This window comes from Condylura cristata, unplaced genomic scaffold (genome assembly GCF_000260355.1).
Source record: "Condylura cristata isolate star-nosed mole 26May11 unplaced genomic scaffold, ConCri1.0 scaffold00029, whole genome shotgun sequence".
In the NCBI taxonomy this organism is placed as follows: domain Eukaryota; kingdom Metazoa; phylum Chordata; class Mammalia; order Eulipotyphla; family Talpidae; genus Condylura; species Condylura cristata.
In genome coordinates this window covers 1,353,595-1,374,941 of record NW_004567130.1, presented here as the reverse complement: position 1 = coordinate 1,374,941, position 21,347 = coordinate 1,353,595, and the positions used below count along the sequence as shown (strand labels likewise).

General features: G+C 64.2%; 1 protein-coding gene across 1 annotated transcript in view; it reads left to right on the top strand.

The window, feature by feature from the left end:
• NCOR2 (nuclear receptor corepressor 2) overlaps positions 1-21,058 on the top strand; it is a 170,433-nt gene extending 149,375 nt beyond the window's left edge. Inside the window, exons 31-50 of the mRNA XM_012730934.1 lie at positions 1,392-1,539; positions 3,133-3,273; positions 3,575-3,661; positions 4,174-4,472; positions 5,896-6,250; positions 7,035-7,256; positions 7,727-7,978; positions 8,612-8,758; positions 8,918-9,079; positions 9,173-9,359; positions 11,289-11,830; positions 12,841-12,984; positions 13,134-13,279; positions 13,633-13,826; positions 14,388-14,537; positions 15,061-15,209; positions 15,767-15,820; positions 18,026-18,247; positions 19,120-19,299; positions 19,878-21,058. Coding sequence (XP_012586388.1) covers positions 1,392-1,539; positions 3,133-3,273; positions 3,575-3,661; positions 4,174-4,472; positions 5,896-6,250; positions 7,035-7,256; positions 7,727-7,978; positions 8,612-8,758; positions 8,918-9,079; positions 9,173-9,359; positions 11,289-11,830; positions 12,841-12,984; positions 13,134-13,279; positions 13,633-13,826; positions 14,388-14,537; positions 15,061-15,209; positions 15,767-15,820; positions 18,026-18,247; positions 19,120-19,299; positions 19,878-20,059 — 3,963 coding nt within the window. The 3' untranslated portion in view covers positions 20,060-21,058. The remainder of the gene's footprint in view (positions 1-1,391; positions 1,540-3,132; positions 3,274-3,574; positions 3,662-4,173; positions 4,473-5,895; positions 6,251-7,034; positions 7,257-7,726; positions 7,979-8,611; positions 8,759-8,917; positions 9,080-9,172; positions 9,360-11,288; positions 11,831-12,840; positions 12,985-13,133; positions 13,280-13,632; positions 13,827-14,387; positions 14,538-15,060; positions 15,210-15,766; positions 15,821-18,025; positions 18,248-19,119; positions 19,300-19,877) is intronic.
• Positions 21,059-21,347: the final 289 nt, after the last annotated feature.

Sequence of the window (21,347 nt, the reverse complement as noted above, 5' to 3'; positions counted from 1 at the left end):
CTCCAGGGGGCCAGAAGAAGTCACACCTCTGCCCCTCCAGACCCTGCCCATGTCAGGGTGAAGTTCCCTGGCCCCAACCAGAGGCTCGGCTTGGTTTGGGAAGGGTGTTGTCCTGAAGGGCAGGACCCTGAGTCTCACTGGGCATCTGTACTGTACCAAGTGGACATCTGTGCTGTCCCAAGCAGAGCTCCCAGGAAATAGCACAGCTCGAGGGTGTGGGCCGCCCGCAGACCCCTGGAGGCCCTATCTCCATCCTGTGCTGTGAGCCTCACCCCTGCTCCTTCAGCTTTGCTGTCTGTCTGTGCAGCGTGTGGGTCAGCCGCCTTCAAGGCAGGGGCTATGGGTGTGGCCGCCAGACCTCTCCCAGGTGCAGCCGTCCGCCTGGGGTGCACACAGGCCAGAACGGAGCTCCGGGAAGTGTGCGGGGACCCCTCTGGATTCACCGCTCCTCTGAGACGGACTCTGGATCCAGGCTGGGGTGTGGGGTGTGGGTGGGGATGGTGGCAGAACTTGGCTTGGCACACAGTAGCCCCTGTCTTTGGATCAGCTCTTGAAATCGTACAGAGAGAAGAGACATCTTGACTGGGGACAGCTTGTCTGTGCCTGGCGCTTTTGAGAATCTTGGCACAGAGTGCTTTCCGCTTTGTCAATGCATAAGCAAGAAGGCCCAGAGAGGCACAGCAACTTGACAGATGTCACACAGCACAGCGTGACTCCGTTTGAGTTCGGATTCCCACACTCACGGGCCTGGAAGCTGCCTGTGGCTGAGCTTGTGGATCAGGGACAGCTTTGCTCCTAGGACACTCTGGGCAATCTCTAGGATGCCTTTGACTTTCCCCTGGAGGCAGGGCAACAGGCAGAGGCCAGAGACACTGTCAAGCGGTGTGCAGTGCCCAGGGGCCCTCCCTTCCGTATGCACTTGTCACGGTGCCGAGGTCCAGAAGCCCATGGTCACAGCTAAAGGTTCTGTCCTGCCCAGGTTGGAGTCCCTGCTGTGCCCTGGGCATAGCACAGGGGAGCCCAGTGATCCCACTGGTGGAAGGTCATGGTTCTGAGCAAGTAAACCCACCCAGGACAGATTGGAACAACACCCCCGGGGCCAGAGTCCCTGACTGCTCGCTGCCTCACCACCCCCACCCGAGACAGGCCTGAATGATAACGGTGCCTGCCTTAAGGTGGCTTCCTGAGTTAAAGTAGCAAACACATCCCGAGAGCCCAGGATCCCTGTCACCTAACAGTGCTGCTATTTTATTCTAATTGATTGTTCTGGGGCCCCACCCCCCCTTGTGTACACGTGTGCGGGTGTGTGCACATGTGTGCAGACACGCGAGGCCCTGGCTCGTGGTGCTGCATCCTGGCCACGTGCTGAGTGCTGTCTGGTGTGCCCCCAGGGCACTCCCGCCGATGTCCTGTACAAGGGCGCCATCACCCGGATTGTGGGCGAGGACAGTCCTAGCCGCCTGGACCGCAGAGAAGATGGCCTGCCCAAGGGCCATGTCATCTACGAGGGCAAGAAGGGCCACGTGCTATCCTATGAGGGTGAGTCGCCCCCGCCGCCAGGAGCAGGCGGAGCCTGGAGGCCCGGGGAGGAGCTGCCAGAGCCGACAGCGGCTTGGGAGGACAGTGGTTGTTCCAGGCACCACATTTGTGAGGCGTGAGAGTGGGCCCTCACCCCCCAAGCTGTTGGGACACCCACCCCAGGCCTGGGAATTTCTGCTGCTGGCCAGGAGAGCTTACACTCTTCAGGGTTAATGGGCAGCCAGATGTCTTGAGAAAACAGGTGTGGCAGTCCACAGCTTTCCCATCAGCCTCAGCTGGCAGAGCGCCAGGGTGAAGGTTTGGTCTCCCCTCCCCTCTGGGGAGCCGGAGGCATAGTGGCCTACGGGGTCTCTCTGGGTGGCCACCTCCTGCTCTCCAGAAAAGGAGGCCCGGGGCCAGAGAGAGGGGAGTTCAGACCCTTGGGGGGCTTCACAGGGAGGCAACACCAGAGAGGTGTGCCACCTCCCCCCCACCAGCCTCACGGGGTGCAGGCTCAGCCTAGCCACCTCCTCCCTCTGTCCAACTCCAGTTTAGAATCGCACTTGCACCGGGTCTCAGAGGGTGAAACTGGACCCCACCCCGGGTCTGCAGCTCAGCACTCTGGAAACGCTGTGCTGTCTGACCCCCCGAAAGTGGCCCCAGCAGGGCTAGGACGAGTGCGACACTCCACGCCAGCCCAGCCTCTGCCCGAGCCGCACTGAGTGCCCAGCCCCCTTATGCGCTGGCCACAGAACCAAAGGCCACGGCAGGGAAGGAGTTAAGGGATCCAGGAAGGGAATTTCCTGGCAGCCCTGGGCACCCAGGGGCGAGGAGATTGAGCTGCTAATGGACACCCCTCTTAGCGGCTGGCAGCTGCACACCCCTAAGTTGCTTCTGAGCAGGCGGGCAGGCACTTGGTCTTCTTCGCCCGCCTCCACCCATGCCCGACTGCCCCTTACTCGGAACGGGGAGGGGGAAGAGGCTTGGCACGCGCCTCTCCCTCTTGCCAAGCGGAGGGACAGGTGGTCTCTCCAGCGCTGGCCCTGGCCCCCCTGAATGCCCGGGGTGGAGGAGCCCTGGGAAGTACTGATGGGAGTGCTGGCAGTCGAAGGGTGGTGGGCAGGAATTCGGGGTCCAGTCTCAGCTGGGGCTCCCGATCAGTTCTTGAGCATCCCATCGTTTATTATCTGCACAACGGGCTTGAGTCCTACACTTCTGGGATGAACGAGGGCAGTAGACAGGGTCGGGTGGGGAGTGGGCGAGGACCGCGGCCGCCTGGAGCGGGAGGCTGTGTCTCCAGCCACCTGCGCCAGCAGCTGGCCAGGTGTGGGTCAGGTGTGCAGCTCCTCACCGACAGAGAGCCGGGCAGGTCTGGCTTGGGCGCAGGAAGCCATCTCCATCTCCTGGCACTGGGGCACCCCCGCACGGCTGAGACTGCTTGGTGGGTGGGGTTGTCAGGCCATGGACCCCCTGGGGAGGGCTCAGCCGAGTGGCTCCTTGGCCTCAGGGCCTGCAGACCTTGGGCGGGCTGGCACAGGAGGTGGCCTGGGCTGGGCCCCTGCGTGTGGCCCCGCACCCACGGCAACCCCTCAGCATGAGGTGTCCTGTTCCCAGGCGGCATGTCCGTGACCCAGTGCTCCAAGGAGGACGGCAGGAGCAGCTCGGGCTCCGCCCACGAGACGGCCGCCCCCAAGCGCACCTACGACATGATGGAGGGCCGCGTGAGCCGGGCCATCTCCTCGGCCAGCATCGAAGGTGGGCACTACTCACCTCAGCTTGGCTCCCGGGGCAGTGTGTGGGTGGCCCTCGCTGGGTCAGCGCAGAGGAGCGGCAGACACCCCCAGCGCCCTCCGCAGGGGTGGGACTCACCCCATTCCACAGGCGCAAACCCACGCTGGGCTTTTCTGAGGCCCGGGCTTAAGACTGTGCAGACCCAGCCCCTCTTGCCACCACCCCCGTGGCCACGGTGACGGCCGTGGTGACAGCTGGAGGAGGGGCTGTGGTCACTGCCCTCGGCGGCTCAGGCCCCCGTGACGGTGTCCGTGGCCATTTCCAGGTCTCATGGGCCGCGCCATCCCCACGGAGCGACACAGCCCCCACCACCTCAAGGAGCAGCCGCACATCCGAGGTTCCATCACCCAAGGTACAGCCACCTCTGCTGCGCCCCCACAGAGCCCTGGGGAGGCGGGGAAACGCCCAGAGCCCACATGCTGGTTGAACTGGGGACGCAGGATGCTTTTTATGTGGTGGGAAGCAGAGAAAGCGGACTCCCCCCTCAAGGCTGCGAAATGCGGTCTGCTCATGCGCTGCCTGCCTGGCCCCTCCCCACGCGCCACGGGGTGTCACCTCGTGGGGGCTTAGAGGGGTGGGGGGCCTCAGCGGGGTCCAAGAACTCGCCCCTCTTCCCCAGCTGGTCAGCGGTGAGCCAGGAGTCACCTCCCGCAGTTTGCTTGCTATCTGTGCCCTCTTGTGAGAGCTCAGGGCAGGGCTGTTCCGATGTGCAGAAACAGCAGCTGGGGTTGAGGGTCACGACACACAGCGAGTGAGGATTTGAACTTGGGTCATCTGGCTCCAGAATCTGCGGGGTGCAGAGGCCCCAGGTTGGGACAGGTGAGCCGGGCACAGTGCCAGAGTCAGTGCCCCTGCCCTCCCCAGGGATCCCACGGTCCTACGTGGAGGCCCAGGAAGACTACCTGCGCCGGGAGGCCAAGCTCCTGAAGCGGGAGGGGACGCCCCCGCCACCCCCACCGCCCCCCCGGGACCTGGCCGAAGCCTACAAGGCCCGGCCCTTGGAGGCCCTGGGGCCCCTGAAGCTGAAGCCCGCGCACGAGGGCCTGGTGGCCACAGTGAAGGAGGCCGGCCGCTCCATCCACGAGATCCCGCGGGAGGAGCTTCGGCGCACGCCCGAGCTGCCCCTGGCCCCGCGGCCGCTCAAGGAGGGCTCCATCACGCAGGTACGGCACAGGTCTCGGCAGGGAGGGCAGGGCCTGGCCCCCAGGGACGGTGAAAGCGAGGCCGGAAGGCCCGCTGTCACGTGGCCGCTGGTTCCTGGACCTTCATCGTGCATGTTCTGGTTTCTGTGCCCAGAGCTTTGCAGGCACGATCCCCTGAAGCTGCGCTTACAGCTCTGTGGGGTTCGTGCCGTCGCTCCAATGCTCAGGCGAAGAAAGTGAGGGCAGAGCCGTGGAGCCTGGAGCTTAGGCCTCAGAGCAAGATGCTGTGATAAGAGCCCGTGTTGCTGGGCCTGTCCTCTGGGCCAGGAGTGGTCTGAGCCCTGGACCCTCACTTGTTCAGCCTTACAGCAGTGTTCTCACACAGTTCCCCTACGGCTCCCATTTTGTTGGTGAGTAAACCCAGGTTCAGAGAGGTCATGTGTCTGCCCTGGAGTCACACAGCAAGTCACTGGCATTGTGACACAAATCCAGATGTCTCTAGGTCCACAGCTTCTTTGTTTCCTCTTGTCCACATCTCCCACCGGCAGGGGACACCTCACGGGGCCCCACCGGTGGCAGAAGATCAGCTCTGATCATGTGAGGCAGAAGCCACCTCATGTGGTCAGAGGGGGCTTGACGCGACCAGGGAGGAGCCCACGGGGCACGTCTGCCAGGTGGAGAGCATTAAGGAGGGGCCCCAGGGGGGGTCCAGGGCATGCACAGAGGGAGGGAGTGTCTGATGCCAGGAAGTTGGCTTTCAGCCTCCAGGCAATTACAGGCCATCCCCAAGGGTCACTGTGGATCCAAGAACTGCTCTACACCTGTTCTACAGTATTCTTTTTTAAAGTTAGGGCGTTTCCCCTTTTATGAAAGTAATTAAGACACTGCAGAGTGAATATGAAATGCTGTGATTTGCGAAGACCCGGCCCCACTGAGTGCCTGCCCAGCCTGCAGAGAGACTGGGGTCTTCTCCCAGGCAGGGGCAGGGTTCTCCTCTGTGACCCACCCCGTCTCTAACTGCCCTTCCTACCCAGAGAGCACACTCACACCTCACCCTCACCTCTGACCCTGAAGCCTCAGTGCTTAGGCTGGAACTGGGCTTTGCTGTTGAATTTCCCAGCTTGGCGTTGGTGGGCCATGGAGGGTCCCGGACCAGAGGGGGGAGGTTTTGGCCCACACGGGAGTGTTGAGCCTTCTTCCAGCAAACCCAGAGCCTAATAGGCTCGCTCTATCTACTGTTTGCTCCTGAAGGGCTGACCTCTGACCTTTCTGTGCCTTCTGCTGGTTCCAGCCTGTGCAGGGCGGGTAGGTGGTAACAGGCGTGTCTGACTCTGCGATGCCTGCGGGCCCCTCCCCAGAGGGAGAGCTGGGCCCCCTCACGTGTGGGGAAACTGAGGCTCAGGGCAGAGAGGTGATGTAATGGTGCTCGTACCCCTGTCCCCAGGGCACCCCGCTCAAGTACGACACGGGCACCTCTTGCACCGGCTCTAAGAAGCACGATGTGCGCTCCATCATCGGCAGCCCCGGCCGCACCTTCCCCCCCGTGCACCCGCTGGACGTGATGGCGGACGCCCGGGCGCTGGAGCGTGCCTGCTACGAGGAGACACTCAAGTGCCGGCCGGGGGCCGTCAGCAGCTCCGGGGGTTCCATCACCCGGGGAGCCCCGGTCATCGTGCCCGAGCTAGGCAAGCCGCGGCAGAGCCCCCTGACCTACGAGGACCACGGGGCGCCCTTCACTGGCCACCTGCCCCGCGGCTCGCCTGTGACCACGCGGGAGCCCACCCCACGCCTGCAGGAGGGTGCGTGGGGCGGCGGGAGGGTGCCTGGGCCGGGCTGGGCGCCCACCGGGCAGGCCGCCTAGCTCTCCCTGTCGGAAACCAGCACAGCTAACCCTCTTGCCTTCAAAGTGCACTCAGCACTGTCCGCGTTGGCGCCCCCCGTCCCCAGACCGCCCCCCTTCGCCCCCACTGCCCCTGCTTGCCAGGTGGCGGCCAGAAATCCCTTGACAAGTTGGCCTCCCGTTTGCCCGTCTCCTGCCTGTGCCTTCCAGCGGCCGCCCCTCGCTGCTGTCTCAGTCCTCCCTGCGTCTGGCCCAGCCGCCGGCCCCCGCCCCACGCTCGCGCCATGCCCGGGGCCTCGGCACCTGCTGGGCCTCTCTCGCCACCTTCAGACTTTGACTGCACTGGTCTCTTCATCCTTGGGTCTCTGCACCCCTTGCCCCCACACGTGTCATACTCCGTCACCCATCACCCTGGAATCCCAACATGGTGCTCGGCAGACATCTTTCTCGTGCAGTGAGGGCCGGGTTTTTGTCTGCTTTGCTCGCCATGGTGGCCGCAGCTCTCAGGGTGGAGCTTGGCCTGCAGGCGAGGCTCTCGGGCATGTTTGGTTGATGAAAGGCTGAGTGCGTTTTGCAGAGGCAGCGAGAGACGGGAGCTAGTGAGTGAGTGGGTGGAGTGAGAGGGGATGCGCGCCCAGCGGATGGGTGAGTGAGAGGCCTGGGCCAGAACCCGCAGCGCTCAGCCCCTTGGACACGAGCTTGGGGGCCAGCTGCGGCACCGAGCACCCTTGCCGTCCCCACAGGCAGCCTCTCGTCCAGCAAGGCGTCCCAGGACCGGAAGCTGACTTCCACGCCCCGCGAGATCGCCAAGTCCCCGCACAGCGCCGTGCCCGAGCACCACCCTCACCCCATCTCCCCCTACGAGCACCTGCTTCGGGGCGTGAGCGGCGTGGACCTGTACCGCGGCCACATCCCCCTGGCCTTCGACCCCGCCGCCATTCCCCGTGGGATCCCGCTCGACGCAGGTGACCGCCTGGGACCCAGAGACGCCCACAGCCCCAGGGCCGGCCCCGGGCCGGGATTCCCTCTGGGACTCCCCAGAATCTGATGGGGTATCTTGGGGCCCAGAGGGGAGAGCCCCTCATGTGACCAGCTGAGGCCAGAGTGGGGTTTCTAGTGAAGCCTCAGGCTGGGTTCCCTCCTCCAGGGGGCCTCCCTTTACACTCCCACCGCCACTCCACTACGGCACAGAGCAAGGAACAGCCGGGGCGCCTCTATTTTGAAGGCTGCATCACCTCGTGTGGGTTTTGGTGGCCCCTGATTTGGATGCCAGCTTGGGGGAGGACTCCACCCCCAAGACAGTAGCCAACACACACACCGTGTGTTCCAGGGAACAAGTATTTTCTTACTTCTAGGCCCTTGATTTTGTTCTTGGGGGTGTGTGGGGCTGAGACCCGTGGGGGTGGGGCCGCCCTGACCTGGCCCTCCTCCGTAGCCGCCGCCTATTACTTGCCCCGGCACCTGGCACCCAGCCCCACCTACTCGCACCTGTACCCGCCGTACCTCATCCGCGGCTACCCCGACACGGCCGCGCTGGAGAACCGCCAGACCATCATCAACGACTACATCACCTCGCAGCAGATGCACCACAACGCGGCGGCCGCCATGGCCCAGCGCGCCGACGTGCTGCGGGGCCTGTCTCCCCGGGAGTCCTCGCTGGCCCTGAACTACGCCACCGGCCCACGAGGTGGGTAGCTGGACACTCCAGCCAGGGTCACTCGAGGTGGCAGCGGAGCCCCCCGTGAGCATGCAGGGTGCTGGGGCCCCACGGGTGGGGGGGCCCCTGAGGGCGTGCAGGTCTGGCAGGCGTAGAGCTCGGGCCCCGAGGCCACGTGGGGCTGGCTGCACCTGAGGTGTGGGCTCGGGAGTGCAGGTCCTTGGCTCTGAAGCGACGGGCAGGTGTGACGCTGTTTGCCTTGGCTCCCTTGACTTGCAAATAGCCTGGGAGCTCTGCACACGCTGTGCACACGCTGACGGCAGCTTCTGGACACACCTCCCCAGTGTCCTGGGAGGGCTGAGCGCTCGGTAGGAGCCGGCCAGGAAGGGCCACAGCATAGCCAGTGTCGCTAATGGCTGGGGGTCAAGCACAGGGAGTCGGCTGCGGGCCAGGCTGGCAGAGTCGGGAACCTGCCTGCTAGGTGAGCCAGTGGTGCCACCTGCAGGAAACAGCCGCCACTAGGGTGGGGCGTGGAGGGAGGGGCCACCCGAAAGAGGTCCCTGGACATCGAGGCCACCGCTGCAACCTCTCTTGAGCGCAGCACCGCTCCACCTGCCCCTCCCCACCCCTGCAGCTAACTGCCGCCTCTGCCAACTTCCTCAGGTATCATTGACCTGTCCCAAGTGCCACACCTGCCTGTGCTGGTGCCTCCAACACCGGGCACACCAGCCACCGCCATGGACCGCCTCGCCTACCTCCCCACTGCACCGCAGCACTTCGGCAGACTCAGCAGCTCCCCGCTCTCCCCAGGTAACTCCTGCACCTCTTCCTGGGTCAGGACTGGGGCCCCTGGGCAAGGTCACTAGGTGTCCTCAAGCAGGTACCTTGCCCTGTCTGTTCTACCCCAGAAGGCAGGTCGAGGCTCTGGTGGCCCTGGGGCTGAGTCTCACTCAGCCCTTTCATTTCCAGGGGGCCCCACGCACTTGACAAAACCAACTGCCACGTCCTCGTCTGAGAGGGAGCGAGAGCGGGACCGGGACCGCGAGCGGGACCGGGACCGCGAGCGGGAGCGCGAGAAGTCCATCCTCGCGTCCACCACAACGGTAGAGCATGCACCCATCTGGAGACCTGGTAGGGATCAGAGCCCCTCTCCAGCCCCCCGTCCCGAGCCCCACGGCCCGTGTGTCCGCACCTGGCCAGCCCCTGACCCCCGGCCGTCTCCAGGTACAGAGCAGAGCAGCGGTGGGAGTGGCAGCAGCCGCCCCGCCTCCCACTCCCACCAGCACTCGCCCATCTCCCCGCGGACCCAGGACGCCATCCAGCAGAGACCCAGCGTGCTGCACAACACGGGCGTGAAGGGCATCATCACCTCCGTGGAGCCCAGCACGCCCACGGTCCTGAGGTGGGCCAGGTTGGCACAAGGGAGGGGGTGGGCGGGGGGTGGGTGCACACTGGTCAGATGTGTGGAGAAGTGGACGCGGGTACATGGAAGGACAGGCGAGGAGTGAGTGCACGTGGGCGGTGGGGTGGGTGGGGGTGAGTGCAGGAGAGCGCGGATGGCTACAGGAGGGGTGGGCGGGTCAGAAGGCGGGTAAGCCGGTCAGCAGGTGGGTCGGTGAAGGGCTGAGTGGGGGAGACCGGGTTCTGAATGGGTCAGTGGATGGGTGACAGGTGAGCTGGCAGTGGGTGGAGGGTGACGGGCAGTGGACAACTGTGGGAAGGGAGTGGATGACCGGTCAGGCGGGCGGTGAGTCCTTGGATGGAAGTGGTGGCTAGGTGGGTGGGTATGTAATTAGAAGGACAGCAGGGTAGGTAATGGATTGGGGGCATGGTGAGTTAGGTATGTAGGTGGGTGGGTGGGTGGGCGGGCAGGGGATGTTCGGTTAGGTGGGTGGATGGATCATAGGTGGGTGGGTGGATTGGGCGATGACTTAGGCAGGTGGATGAACAAGCGGGGGATGTTGGGTACAGCTCTGGAAAGCAGAGGGGTGAGAGCTGGGAGAGAGACTCCCCCTAAGGTGAAAGTGATGGCACAGGCGCGAACAGAGTCCACTCACTCCCACGTGCGCCCAGGTCCCTGTTGGCGGGAGCCCCGGAGACTGGGCAGAGCTGCTTACCTGGGCCCCTCCCCACTGGGGACATGACTCCAGGTAGCTGTCTCCATTCGTATAAGTGCCACCCCCATTTGACTGCTTGAAGTCACAGCCGCCCCCCCACGACAAGTGTGAAAAATGATGCTGTTGTTCCCCAGAAGCATTGGCTTTGTCCCCCGACTCAGGGCGGAAGCATTGGCTGACCAGAGCGTGGTCACTGGTTTCTCTGGGCTAACACAGCCAACCAGAAACCCGGTTGGGGCGATGTGTCCCCTTCCCGGGGCAGCTGAGGACCCCCGGGCAGTGAAAGGCCTCGAGAAATGCTGGGGTTGGCAGGAGGCCACTGGGGGCAACGTCAGCACATAGCCAGGCCTCGGTTTCCTCATCTGCAGAGCGGGCATATTGTTCTCCCGCAGCAGGTCAGCAGTGATAAGCTCTCCGTCCCTTCAGCCGGCAGCCTGCTGGGGGGCTCCTCCTGCAGCAGCGGCTTGTGCAGGCCCTGCCCCCTGGGGTCTGGACCAGGCAGTGGTCCGGGAAGGCTCCCTGGAGGAAGGGGCATGAGCCAGCCCTGCTGGGGTGGGGAGAGCTGTCCAGGCAGAGGGGCTGGCCGGAGTCCTGGAAGGTCGGGGTCTTTTGGTCCGCGGTGCGCGGTGGGCCGCGGGGCCTGCTTCGCCTCTTCTGTCCCCTCCCACTGAACGGTTGTCTAGCCACCCAGTCTGGCCGACCCTCGGGGCCTTTGTCCGGCCATTTGCCCTTCACTGGGCTCTCATTTATTTACTTCTGTGTCCTCAGCTGGCCCGCTCACATGCCAGCTCCCGAGACAGACCCTGCAGGCCCCACCTGGCTGCTGTGCCCTTTCACCCCGACTCCCTGCTGCCCTGCAGGGGCCACGCGCTGCCGGGCCCTCGGCCTGTCCGTCACCCCTACGCAGTCTGGCTTCTCCGGGAGCTTGGAAGCCCTTCCGCGTTACTTCCTGCTTCTCGCCCAGCACCGCCCCGTGTCTAGGGCAGTGCTTGACGCCCAGGAGACGCTCAGCTCAGAGTTGTGCAGTGTTGACGTTGAGTGCGAGTGTGAGTGGCGGGCTAGGTGAGGCCGCGTCAGGATGGCCTGTGGGAGCAGCCGGGAGCTGTGGACAGGATTCCGAGGTTGGGGCTCTCCGGAGGCTCAAGCGAGGGTGCGACCTGACCTGGGCTCCTGGACCCCGCATCTGACTCTGCAGCTGCCTGACCCCTGTCTCTTCTCCCCAGGTCCACCTCCACCTCCTCACCTGTCCGCCCGGCGGCCACATTCCCGCCCGCTGCCCACTGCCCACTGGGTGCCACCCTGGATGGGGTCTACCCCCCGCTCTCGGAGCCGGTCCTGCTGCCCAAGGAGGCGCCGCGGGGGGCGCGGCCTGAGCGGCCCCGGGCAGAAGCCGGCCACGCCTTCCTCCCCAAGCCCCCCGCCCGCTCGGCGCTGGAGCCCGCCTCGTCCCCCGGCAAGGCCACCGAGCCCCGACCCCTGGTGCCGCCCGGCTCCAGCCACTCTGCCATCGCCCGCACCCCAGCAAAGAGCCTCGCACCCCACCACACCAGCCCGGACCCGCCGGCGCCCCCCGCCTCAGCCGCGGACCCGCACCGGGAAAAGACTCAAAGTAAACCCTTTTCCATCCAGGAATTGGAACTCCGTTCTCTGGGTAAGACCACCCTGACAGCGGCCACCTTCATAGACGCGATTATCATGCGTCAAATTGCTCACGATAAAGGGCCGCGAGAAGGAGGTTCGCTGGCCGACGACTCCGCTCGCGATGGTAAGACTTCCGGCCCCGCCGCCGCCCGCCCGCCCCGTCTCGTGGCCTCGAGATATTTTCAGATCTCTGCTTTTTATTTTTCCCCTCATATTTTTGTTGGTTTCGGCATTTTGGTTTAAACCCGTCTTCGTCGATTGCACGTTCTGGCGACTCCTCCGGCTGCCGCCCGCCCGCCTCCGCAGGCGCTTCATCATTTGCACATCGTTCTATCGTGATTTTTTTTTTTTTTTTGGATTTTCGCTTTTTTATTTTTTATTTTTTTTCCTTTGATGAATGGATCTGTGATTTCGACCTCAACTGCGCCTCCCATCCTCCCCTCTGCGCACCTTCGTTTGGGGAGCAGGAAGCGGGGCAGCAGGGCTCGGGCCAAACTCACTGGAGGGTCCTGCAGGGGGGGGGGGGGAGGAGGTGGGAGGGCGCTCCTGCTTCCCAGGACATCGGTATCCTCGGCCCTGCGTCCTGCCTAGCTGGAGGGCGTTGGGGGGCGTGCCTGCCCCCCATGTCCCTTCTAGCCCATTGCCAGAAGCCCCCGCCCCAGGGGGGGCTCCTCTTTGCTGGACGGGGGTGGGGGGGCTGCGGAGGCTGTGACCCAAGTGAGGGCGCCCCAGGACAGTCACGCACGTTCTCCTGCCCAGCCAACCTCGCTCCTTCACTCGTCACTGCTGCCCCCCATTTCACTCCTGCTTTTCCTCTCTCCCGACCCCCAACATCTAGACCGGTGCCTCTGGCTCTCTTTCCGCTTCGGTCTGTCTCTGCCCTCACGTGGTCTGTTGATCTCTGCTCTTCTCCGTCTCTCTTGACCTCCCAGTCTCCATCCATAGGAGCCCTCTCTCCTGTGTCCGTGCACACCCACCCCTGGCCTGCCAGCTGCCCCCTGCTCGGGCTCCCCCGTCACTTTACTGCCCCCAGTCTCCCCTTCGGCCCCGGGGACCCAGCCAGCGTGGGAGGGTGGCTGGGAGGGAGAGCCCGACGCCCCCTGGCCCGGCCCCTGACCTGCCTGCCCACTGTAGGGTACCACGGCGGCAGCTACAGCCCCGATGGGGTGGAGCCCGTCAGCCCCGTGACCTCACCCAGCCATGACAAGGGGCTCCCCAAACACCTCGAGGAGCTTGACAAGAGCCACCTGGAAGGGGAGCTGCGGCACAAGCAGCCAGGTAGGGCCCGCCCACTGCGGCCCACCCCACGGATGGGCAGGCCGAGGTGCCGGAGGGGGCAGTCAGCCCAGACGCCCACTCCAAGCCCAGCCCCGGCTGGCAGCCGCCTCACCCCTCCTGCCCGCTCAACGGCTCTGCTTTGCCCGCAGGCCCCGGGAAGCTCGGCGGCGAGGCCACACACCTGCCCCACCTGCGGCCGTTGCCCGAGAACCAGCCCTCATCCAGCCCGCTGCTGCAGGCCGCCCCGGGGGTCAAAGGTCACCAGCGGGTGGTCACTCTGGCACAGCACATCAGTGTAACTACCCCTCTGACCCCTCCCAGCACCATTTACCTGGGGAGCCAGGCCCAGGGGGGCGCAGAGGCCAAGCACAGCCGCATTCTCTGGTGGGGAACCGAGGCCCAGTTGGGCGGGCAGGGATCTGGGGCTCGGTGAGGAAGCCCTCAGGGTCCCCCAGACCTCAGACTCAGACCAGGGCCGCCCCTGCCCAGCTGCCTACCTCTTGGGGTCCCCGGTCTGAGACCACCCGGCCCTGCCCCCATCCCACGCTTGCTGGGCAGGTCCCAAAGCACTGAGGCAGAACTCAGCCCCAGACTTAGTCCAGCCCTCTCCCACGGCCTGACCAGCCTCTCTCCTGCTCTGGGCTGCAGGAGGTCATCACGCAGGACTACACGCGTCACCACCCACAGCAGCTCAACACACCCCTCCCTGCCCCTCTCTACTCCTTCCCCGGGGCCAGCTGCCCCGTCCTGGACCTCCGCCGCCCACCCAGTGACCTCTACCTCCCACCCCCGGACCATGGCGCCCCGACCCGTGGCTCCCCCCACAGCGAGGGGGGCAAGAGGTGAGCACTGGGGAGGGCCAGGGCCTGGCTGGTGCTGTTGCCCGGGAGAGGCTGGGGCTGGGGTGCCCCGAGCTGACAGATAATAATGGACACGTGGCCGCCCTCTGGGTTCCAGACAAGTGGTCACCTGGGTTCTTACACAGTCCCGGGTGTATGACCAGGGAAGGTGGAGCTGGGTTGGCTGAGCGGCCTGTGGGGACACCCTCAGCCCCGACCCTAGGGGTTGGGAGCAGTTCCACGTGCAGGTGCTGGGTGTCAGGCCCAGGACGTCTCTGGGGGAGCAGCAAAGTGCCTGCCTTGGAGTGCAGGAGGGGTCTGCAAAGTAGCTCCCACTGCCTGCCTTCTCACAGGCTGTGGGCAGAAGGTAGTTTTGCTTTCAGGCGGTTGCAGGGGGAAGAATCAAGAATATATAGCAAAGGCCACAGGTGGTCCAAAATGCCTGAAATCCTTAGTGCCTGACTGCAGAGAAAGCACGCGGAGCTGCTTCAGAGCAAGGATGGGTGGGAGAGGAATGCCCTGGGGAGGGTGCACTGAGCACCCCAGGGGCCTCTCTCCACCCAGGTCTCCAGAGCCAAGCAAGACGGCAGCCCTGGGCAGCAGCGAGGATGGGATTGAGCCCGTGTCCCCACCCGAGGGCATGGCTGAGCCCGGACATCCCCGGAGTGCTATGTACCCGCTGCTCTACCGGGATGGGGAGCCGGCAGAGCCCAGGTACCCCAGGGCGCCTGGGACTTGGGGCTCAGCGCCTGGCCAACCATGGCCCTCACTGATAAGGCCTCACTGTGCACTGGGGGCTCAGACCTGCTTGGCATACACCACAGCTGCAGGGGCCGCTTCCTGAGCCTCAGGCCAGGGTCCCTTAGCTCAGGCCGGGCCCTGCTTGCCAGCACCTGCTGAAGCCATAAGTGAGAATGAGCTCGGCGTGCTGGCCACTTCGGGGCTCGGGAGGCGTGGGGGCGGACCACCAGCCTGGGGAGGGGTGCGGCCTTCCCAGTGTGTGGGCTAGAGCAGGCAGCGTGATGGCCGACCCGGGCAGCTCGGGTCTCTGGAGCTCGGGCATCTGAGCTCAAGGACAGGTGAGCCACAGAGATTTCAGGACGCAGTGCCTTGGAGGCGGAGGAGGTGGGCACGGGGTGGGGGCGCTGGGTCCCGAGTTCCTAAGGCAGTACAGGGGATGAGCGTCCCTCACCGTTCAGTGCCCATGAGCTGACTCCAGGGCACCCGGTCCTTGCAGCAGGATGGGCTCCAAGTCTCCAGGCAACACCAGCCAGCCGCCAGCCTTCTTCAGCAAGCTGACGGAGAGCAACTCTGCCATGGTCAAGTCCAAGAAACAGGAGATCAACAAGAAGCTGAACACCCACAACCGCAATGAGCCGGAATACAGTAAGGCCTGCGGGGGACTGGGGCGAGGGATGGCATGGCAGCAGAGAGCCGCTTGCCAAAGCCAGGTGGGCTCCTGTGCACCTTTGCCCCACATCCAAGGACCCCCTGGGGCCTCGGTTTGCTGGCACTGAGTGTGGCAGCTAGAAGGCTGCCTAAGCCCCTCCAGGAGGTGGTGGTCAGACCCGTGCACACCCCTGTTCATGAGCTGTGACTGGGCTCTGTTCTGTGGTAACAGGTGTAAATCCTGGCTCTGGTGACAGGCCCTTTGCACGGCGCCTGGCCCGGAGCAGTCCCCATGGCTTAGAGGTGCCATGAACTGAGAATCAGCCACCATCTGTGGTTTCAGGAAACCTTGCTTGCCGTGGGGCCTGGGGCAAAAAGTTTTTCTGGAGCCGAGTAGCAGGCTTATCTTCAGGCCATTGGCCAGGCTGGCAGCCCTAGAGCCTCGCCAAATACCCTCCACGGACCAGACCTGGCTCAGTCTAGACAGGGCAGGTGGGGGCAGGTGATTTCCAGGACCTGTGGGTCTCACCCCTCTCATCCACATGCCCCTCCAGATATCGGCCAGCCAGGGACAGAGATCTTTAACATGCCGGCCATCACCGGAGCAGGTAACCACCCAGCCCTGCCCCTGCCCACCATCACTGCCAAGCCTGAGGGTGTGTCGGGGGGCGTCTGGAGTTGACCTCAAGGCCCCTGGTGTGCTCATCACAGTGGCAGATGCACGCACACCCGTCAGGAAACTTCCCTCGCCGTGGGCCGGGTCTTGGGAGGTGTGCACGTGGGGACGGGCATGGACAGCTTCCCTTGGGGTCCATGTGGGTAGTTTAACAGACAGAACATCAGTGTTGCTTGAAGATATGGGCCAGGTCAGATGCAGACGTGTGGCAGAGACGGATCCAAAATTCCCATGCATTCTTGAGCTAGAAACTAAGACTGCTGTGGGGTTTTGGAATAGGGGAACCCTGGAGGTTGAGCCCATTCTGCAGCAGGGACCACACTGCCTGCCGCCTCTTTGGAAGCAACTGGGGTGTACTGGGGGAAGTTTTCTTAAGGAGTCTGCTATGAAGGCTGGAGCCCAGTGCAGATGGGGGGCTTGCCCTCTGTGGGAGCCCCCTGGCGGGCCAAGCAGCCTGGGCTGGTGGTGTGGCTTCTGTCTGTGTTTCACTGGGGCCCTGGGGCCAGAGAGTGGGGCAGATGTGCTGACCTGCCCTGGGGGCCTGCCAGGGCCTTTGAGCCTCGAGAACAGTGAGCAGAAGAGAACGGGATTTCTTGGGGGGAATCAGAGCCTCCAAATAGGGGTTGCGACTGGGGCACATCTGTCTGCCCAGAGACCAGACACCGGTGGCTGCACTGAGCACACAGGCCATGGAGAGGCAATTTGGTGGAAACAACAAGGTGGTTAGAAATGAATGTTTCCAGAATGTTCTGCGTCTCAATATAGACTGGACACACACAGGTGCATACGCGCGCTGAACTTCACGCAGCCACGCAATGGAGACGTGGGCTAAAAGTCGATCGCATCTGACTCTGTAGAAGTTTAGTCCACAACACCGTTCCCTAGACCCCATCTCTGCCGCTGCCCTTCCCGACTTTGCTTTGTAACAGAGACGCCCAGCTCCTCCCGCCCGCCCTGGTGTCTGTTCACCGGGTGTCGGATGCCTTGGGTGGGGTCATGGCAGCCAGTGCTTGCTTAGACATGCAGAAGTGCTCCCCCGGCTTTTCCTCGGCTCACACGGCTTTTTTTAAGTGTTAATGAAGCATGGCCAAGGTGGAGAGGCCGTCCCTGGCGGCAGGCGAGCTTGTGATTAAAAGGGAAAGGGGACAATCCCCGAGAAGGTGGCGCACTGAAAGGGACGCGCTCCCCTCACACTGTGGGAGTTTCACCTTCATGGCCGCGGTGCCTTGCCCAGACACCGGCTGGCAGACTTGAGCGGTTTGATTTCAAGGACTGCCCAAAAGAGACAGTCCGCAGGTGGCCAAGTCCCCTACGGGCCCAGGCGGAGGGGCCAGAGGCCTGGCGGACAGCCGGGCTTGGTGGGGTGCACAGTGGGTGTCTGGGAGGTTCCGCCTGGGGCGGCCCCCTTTGTGACGGGGGCGGGGCCGGGCCGGGGTCGTGCCACTGTGTCCAGCGCTGCCCTGTCCGCCGCACGCACTGTAACTGCATGGCTATGACCCTTCACCGTCCGTTTCTGCTCCTTTCTCCTTGTGGCTCCGGGGGGGGCGGGGGGTGCGGCAGGCCAGCTGGGCAGGGGTCAGACCCCAGGGGGGCAGCCGGGTCATGGGCGGTCACTTCTCCTCCCTCCCCCGCCCATCCCGGGGACCCCCCAGGCCCCCTCTCCCAATGCTCTGGACCTACTTCTGCCCTGACCCAGTTTCCTAGCAGCCCCTTCACCAAACTGGGTGACCTCTGGCTCCCTCACATCCCTTTCCCCACCCCACCCCCCTTTTTAAGACCACTTGAAATTTAAAAAACAGCCCCAGATGGTTTGGGGGGTTGTGGGGGGCGGGCAGAGGGATCTCTGATTCCCCACAAGGCAAAGCAGAAATGAGACGGGGCGCATCTCCCCTCCCCTCCCCTCCCCTCCCCAACCTCCCCGAGGCACCCCAAGAGCTTCTGGGGCCCACCTAGAGGGAGCCCCCCTACTCCTCTGGCACCCTGGAGAAAAGTGAGGGGGGATAGGGAAGCAGGGAACCCAGTGCTTGCGGAAATGTGCTCACCGTGTATTTCTCTCTCCTCCCTCTCCCCCTGCGTCCCTCCCTCTCCCAATGTCCCGGCCCCTCCCGGCCCCTGTGTGTCTGTCTCTCTCTCCCAGGCCTTATGACCTGTAGGAGCCAGGCGGTGCAGGAGCATGCCAGCACCAACATGGGGCTGGAGGCCATAATTAGAAAGGCGCTCATGGGTAAATATGACCAGTGGGAGGAGCACCCGCTCAGCGCCAATGCTTTTAACCCTCTGAGTGCCGGTGCCAGCCTGCCCGCTGCTATGCCCATAACCGCTGCTGACGGACGGAGCGAACACGCACTCACCTCGCCAGGTCTGCAGACCTCCCGTCTGTCCCCCACCCGGTGTCATTAATCGTCCTCCCTCACCCCCCACCCCGCCCCTTGTTCCTCTGACCAGCCCCCTCCAGCTTCCGAGCTTGTGACTTTATCGTTGTGCCTGTTTGATGTCGCCCTGCAGTTGGCTCACCCCAAGCCGGCCGGGCACCCCAAGTGTCCAAGTTGCCGGCCTCCTGCCCACTAGCCCAAAGGAGCTGCTGCTTTTCTAAAACCGCTCACACTGCTGCCCAAGCCCTACCCTGCCTTCTCCTCTGGGCACAGGCCCCAGGGTCCTGGCCCGGCCGCTCTGTGTGGGTCGGGGGCCGCTGGGCCCCGGGAAGCCAGGTCAGAGGGCTCGGCCTTTCTGGGGACACGCTGTGCGTGCTGCTGTCCCTGGGCCTGATGGAGGGGACCATGTCTATTGGGGGCCGACCCCATGCTCAGACGAGGACTTGGGGAAACCAGAGGAGCCGGCTCCCTCCGCCCCCAGCCCCTGACCTGTTCTGCCGCATCAGTGTAGGGGAACAGAGCGATCTAGCACCCACATGCCCCACGGGGCTCTGTGGCCCCAGCCCAGCCTGGGCATCTGGCTCTTCTGCTGACCCCCCTGCCACACACAGCCCTGGGGTAAATTTTAGGACCAGACCCTCAGGGGTCAGCCCACACCCCTGGTGGAGAATCAGCCCCCAGTTTCGGCTGACGGCCAGTCAGGCCAGCTGGCCCACCAACTTGGCTCTCCATTGGGGCGAGCTGCTGTTCCGCCACCCCACCTGGGGCTGGGAGCCAGGGAGCCAGGGCCTCAGCCTACCCCCCCCCCCATGGCAAGTGCCGTCTTCACCCCAGCATTCCCTCCATGCATCCCCTGCAGGTGGTGGCGGGAAGGCCAAAGTCTCTGGCAGACCCAGCAGTCGAAAAGCCAAGTCCCCAGCCCCAGGCCTGGCGCCCGGAGACCGGCCGCCCTCGGTCTCCTCGGTGCACTCGGAGGGAGACTGCAACCGCCGGACCCCACTCACCAGCCGCGTGTGGGAGGACCGGCCCTCATCCGCAGGTGGGCAGGGGCAGCGCTGGGCCAGGATGGTGCCCAAGCACCCTCTGTGCGTGGAGCACCCAGCAGGCAGTTCAGGGCCTGGCTGGCCGAGCCCCAGCTCGTGAACAGCCCCCGGGGCGGGCAGGGTGGAGTGGAGGGTGTGACCCCAGAGGGGCCTGGGGAAGCCTGCCTCTGGCCCTGACCAGTGCCGGTGAGGGGTTCCAGAAGCAGAGTGGTGGGGGAGGCAGAGACTCATCTAGAGCTAGGTGGCGGGAGGGCGGGCTTTTCCCTGGAGGAGAGCCTGGAGGGTGTTGAGTGGGGAGAGCCCGAGAGCCTGGGGTCTCGGAAGGGGGGGCAGTGGCGGGGCAGCGACTTACCTGGCCCTGCTGACCAGGCATGGGCAGGTGCACATGCTTGGGTTGTGGCAGATGGAAGCTGGTAACTCTAAGGAAGCTTCCAGAAGCTAGAGGGTTGGGACAGCAGCCAGGCAGAGGCCCACCCCCATCCCGGTGTGGTGGGCGGCCAGGCTGGGATCGGGGTGGGGGTCCTCCTAGCTCGTGGGGCCTCCCGGGCACCATCTCTACCCATCTTTCCGGCAGGTTCCACGCCGTTCCCCTACAACCCCCTGATCATGCGACTGCAAGCTGGGGTCATGGCCTCCCCCCCTCCACCTGGCCTGCCCACGGGTGGCGGGCCTCTTGCCGGACCCCACCACGCCTGGGATGAGGAGCCCAAGCCGCTGCTGTGCTCACAGTACGAAACACTCTCCGACAGCGAGTGACTGACCCGTGGGGTGGGGGCGGCGCCGGGGCCCAGCGAGGAGCGGGATCAGACGGCCAGGAGCGGGTTGGCTGCCAACTCCCCCTGCCGAGGAAGGAGCCCCTGAGTCTGCCTGCGTGCCCGTCTGTCCGTCCATCCAGAGCTGGCATCCTTGCCTGTCTAAAGCCTTAACTACGATTCCCGCCCCGGGCTGGCCCTGTGCAGTGACCTTACTCAGGGGATGTTTACCTGGTGCTCGGGAGGGGAGGGGCCGGGGAGGGGGCGCGGCGGGCGTGCGGTGGCCACACGCCCAAGGCCGGGGCGGCCAGGGACCCAAAGCAGGACGACCATGCACCTCCCATGCCACTGCCTCCCCGCTTAATGCATTTGGAACCAAAGTCTAAACTGAGCTAGCAGCCCCCTGCTCCGCCCCTCCGCCCCCATCCTGCTTAGCGCTCTGGACAGAGGGACGCAGGCCCTGTCCAGCCCCCAGCGCTCTCATCCCGGTCCCCATGGGCTGCCCCAGCCAATGAGACTGCTGGAAACCACGTCAGACCAGATGGGTGGGCGAAAGGGCCAGGTGTGGCCTGGGGCGTGCGGATGCTCCAAGGAACTGGACTGTTTTTTTCACACATCGTTGCCGCAGCGGTGGGAAGGAAAGGCAGGTGTAAATGATGTATTGGTTTACAGGGTATATTTTTGATACCTTCAATGAATTAATTCAGATGTTTTACGCAAGGAAGGACTTAACCCAGTATTATTGCTGCTGTGCTTTCGATCTCTGCTTACCGTTCAAGAGGCGTGTGCAGGCCAACAGTGGTGACCCCATTGTCCACGGGACTGAAGGGGTGGGCCGTGGGCTCCAGTGCCCGCTCCTGCACTGGACCAGCCCCCTGCGTCCTCCCCCTCCCTCCCTCGGGCAGGATGACCTTGATGGGTATTCTGTGGCCGCTGTCTGCGCACGCAGTGGCGTTCTGTCATTTTCACACGTTGTTCTCATTAAAAGGCAAATTATACTCAAGTTACAAAGGTGTCTTCTCTACCTTGGACTGGCAGCCAGGAGGGCAGGCAGCTGGAGATTTTGGGGGGCAGTGGGAGTGTAAGCCAGGACGGCCAGGAACACCCCTCGGTCAGACTTGTTCTCCAAGGTGAGGGTGTCCCCACCAGGCATGGAGCTTCCCGCCCACGAAGCCACTGAGTGTCCACACCAAGGGCGGGCCACGTCTTTACACTCACATCCCTGGTGGCTGTTGCCAGTTCCTAGCTGCCCGCTCCTTTACTGTGGAGAGGGAGGGCAGACACCCCCACAC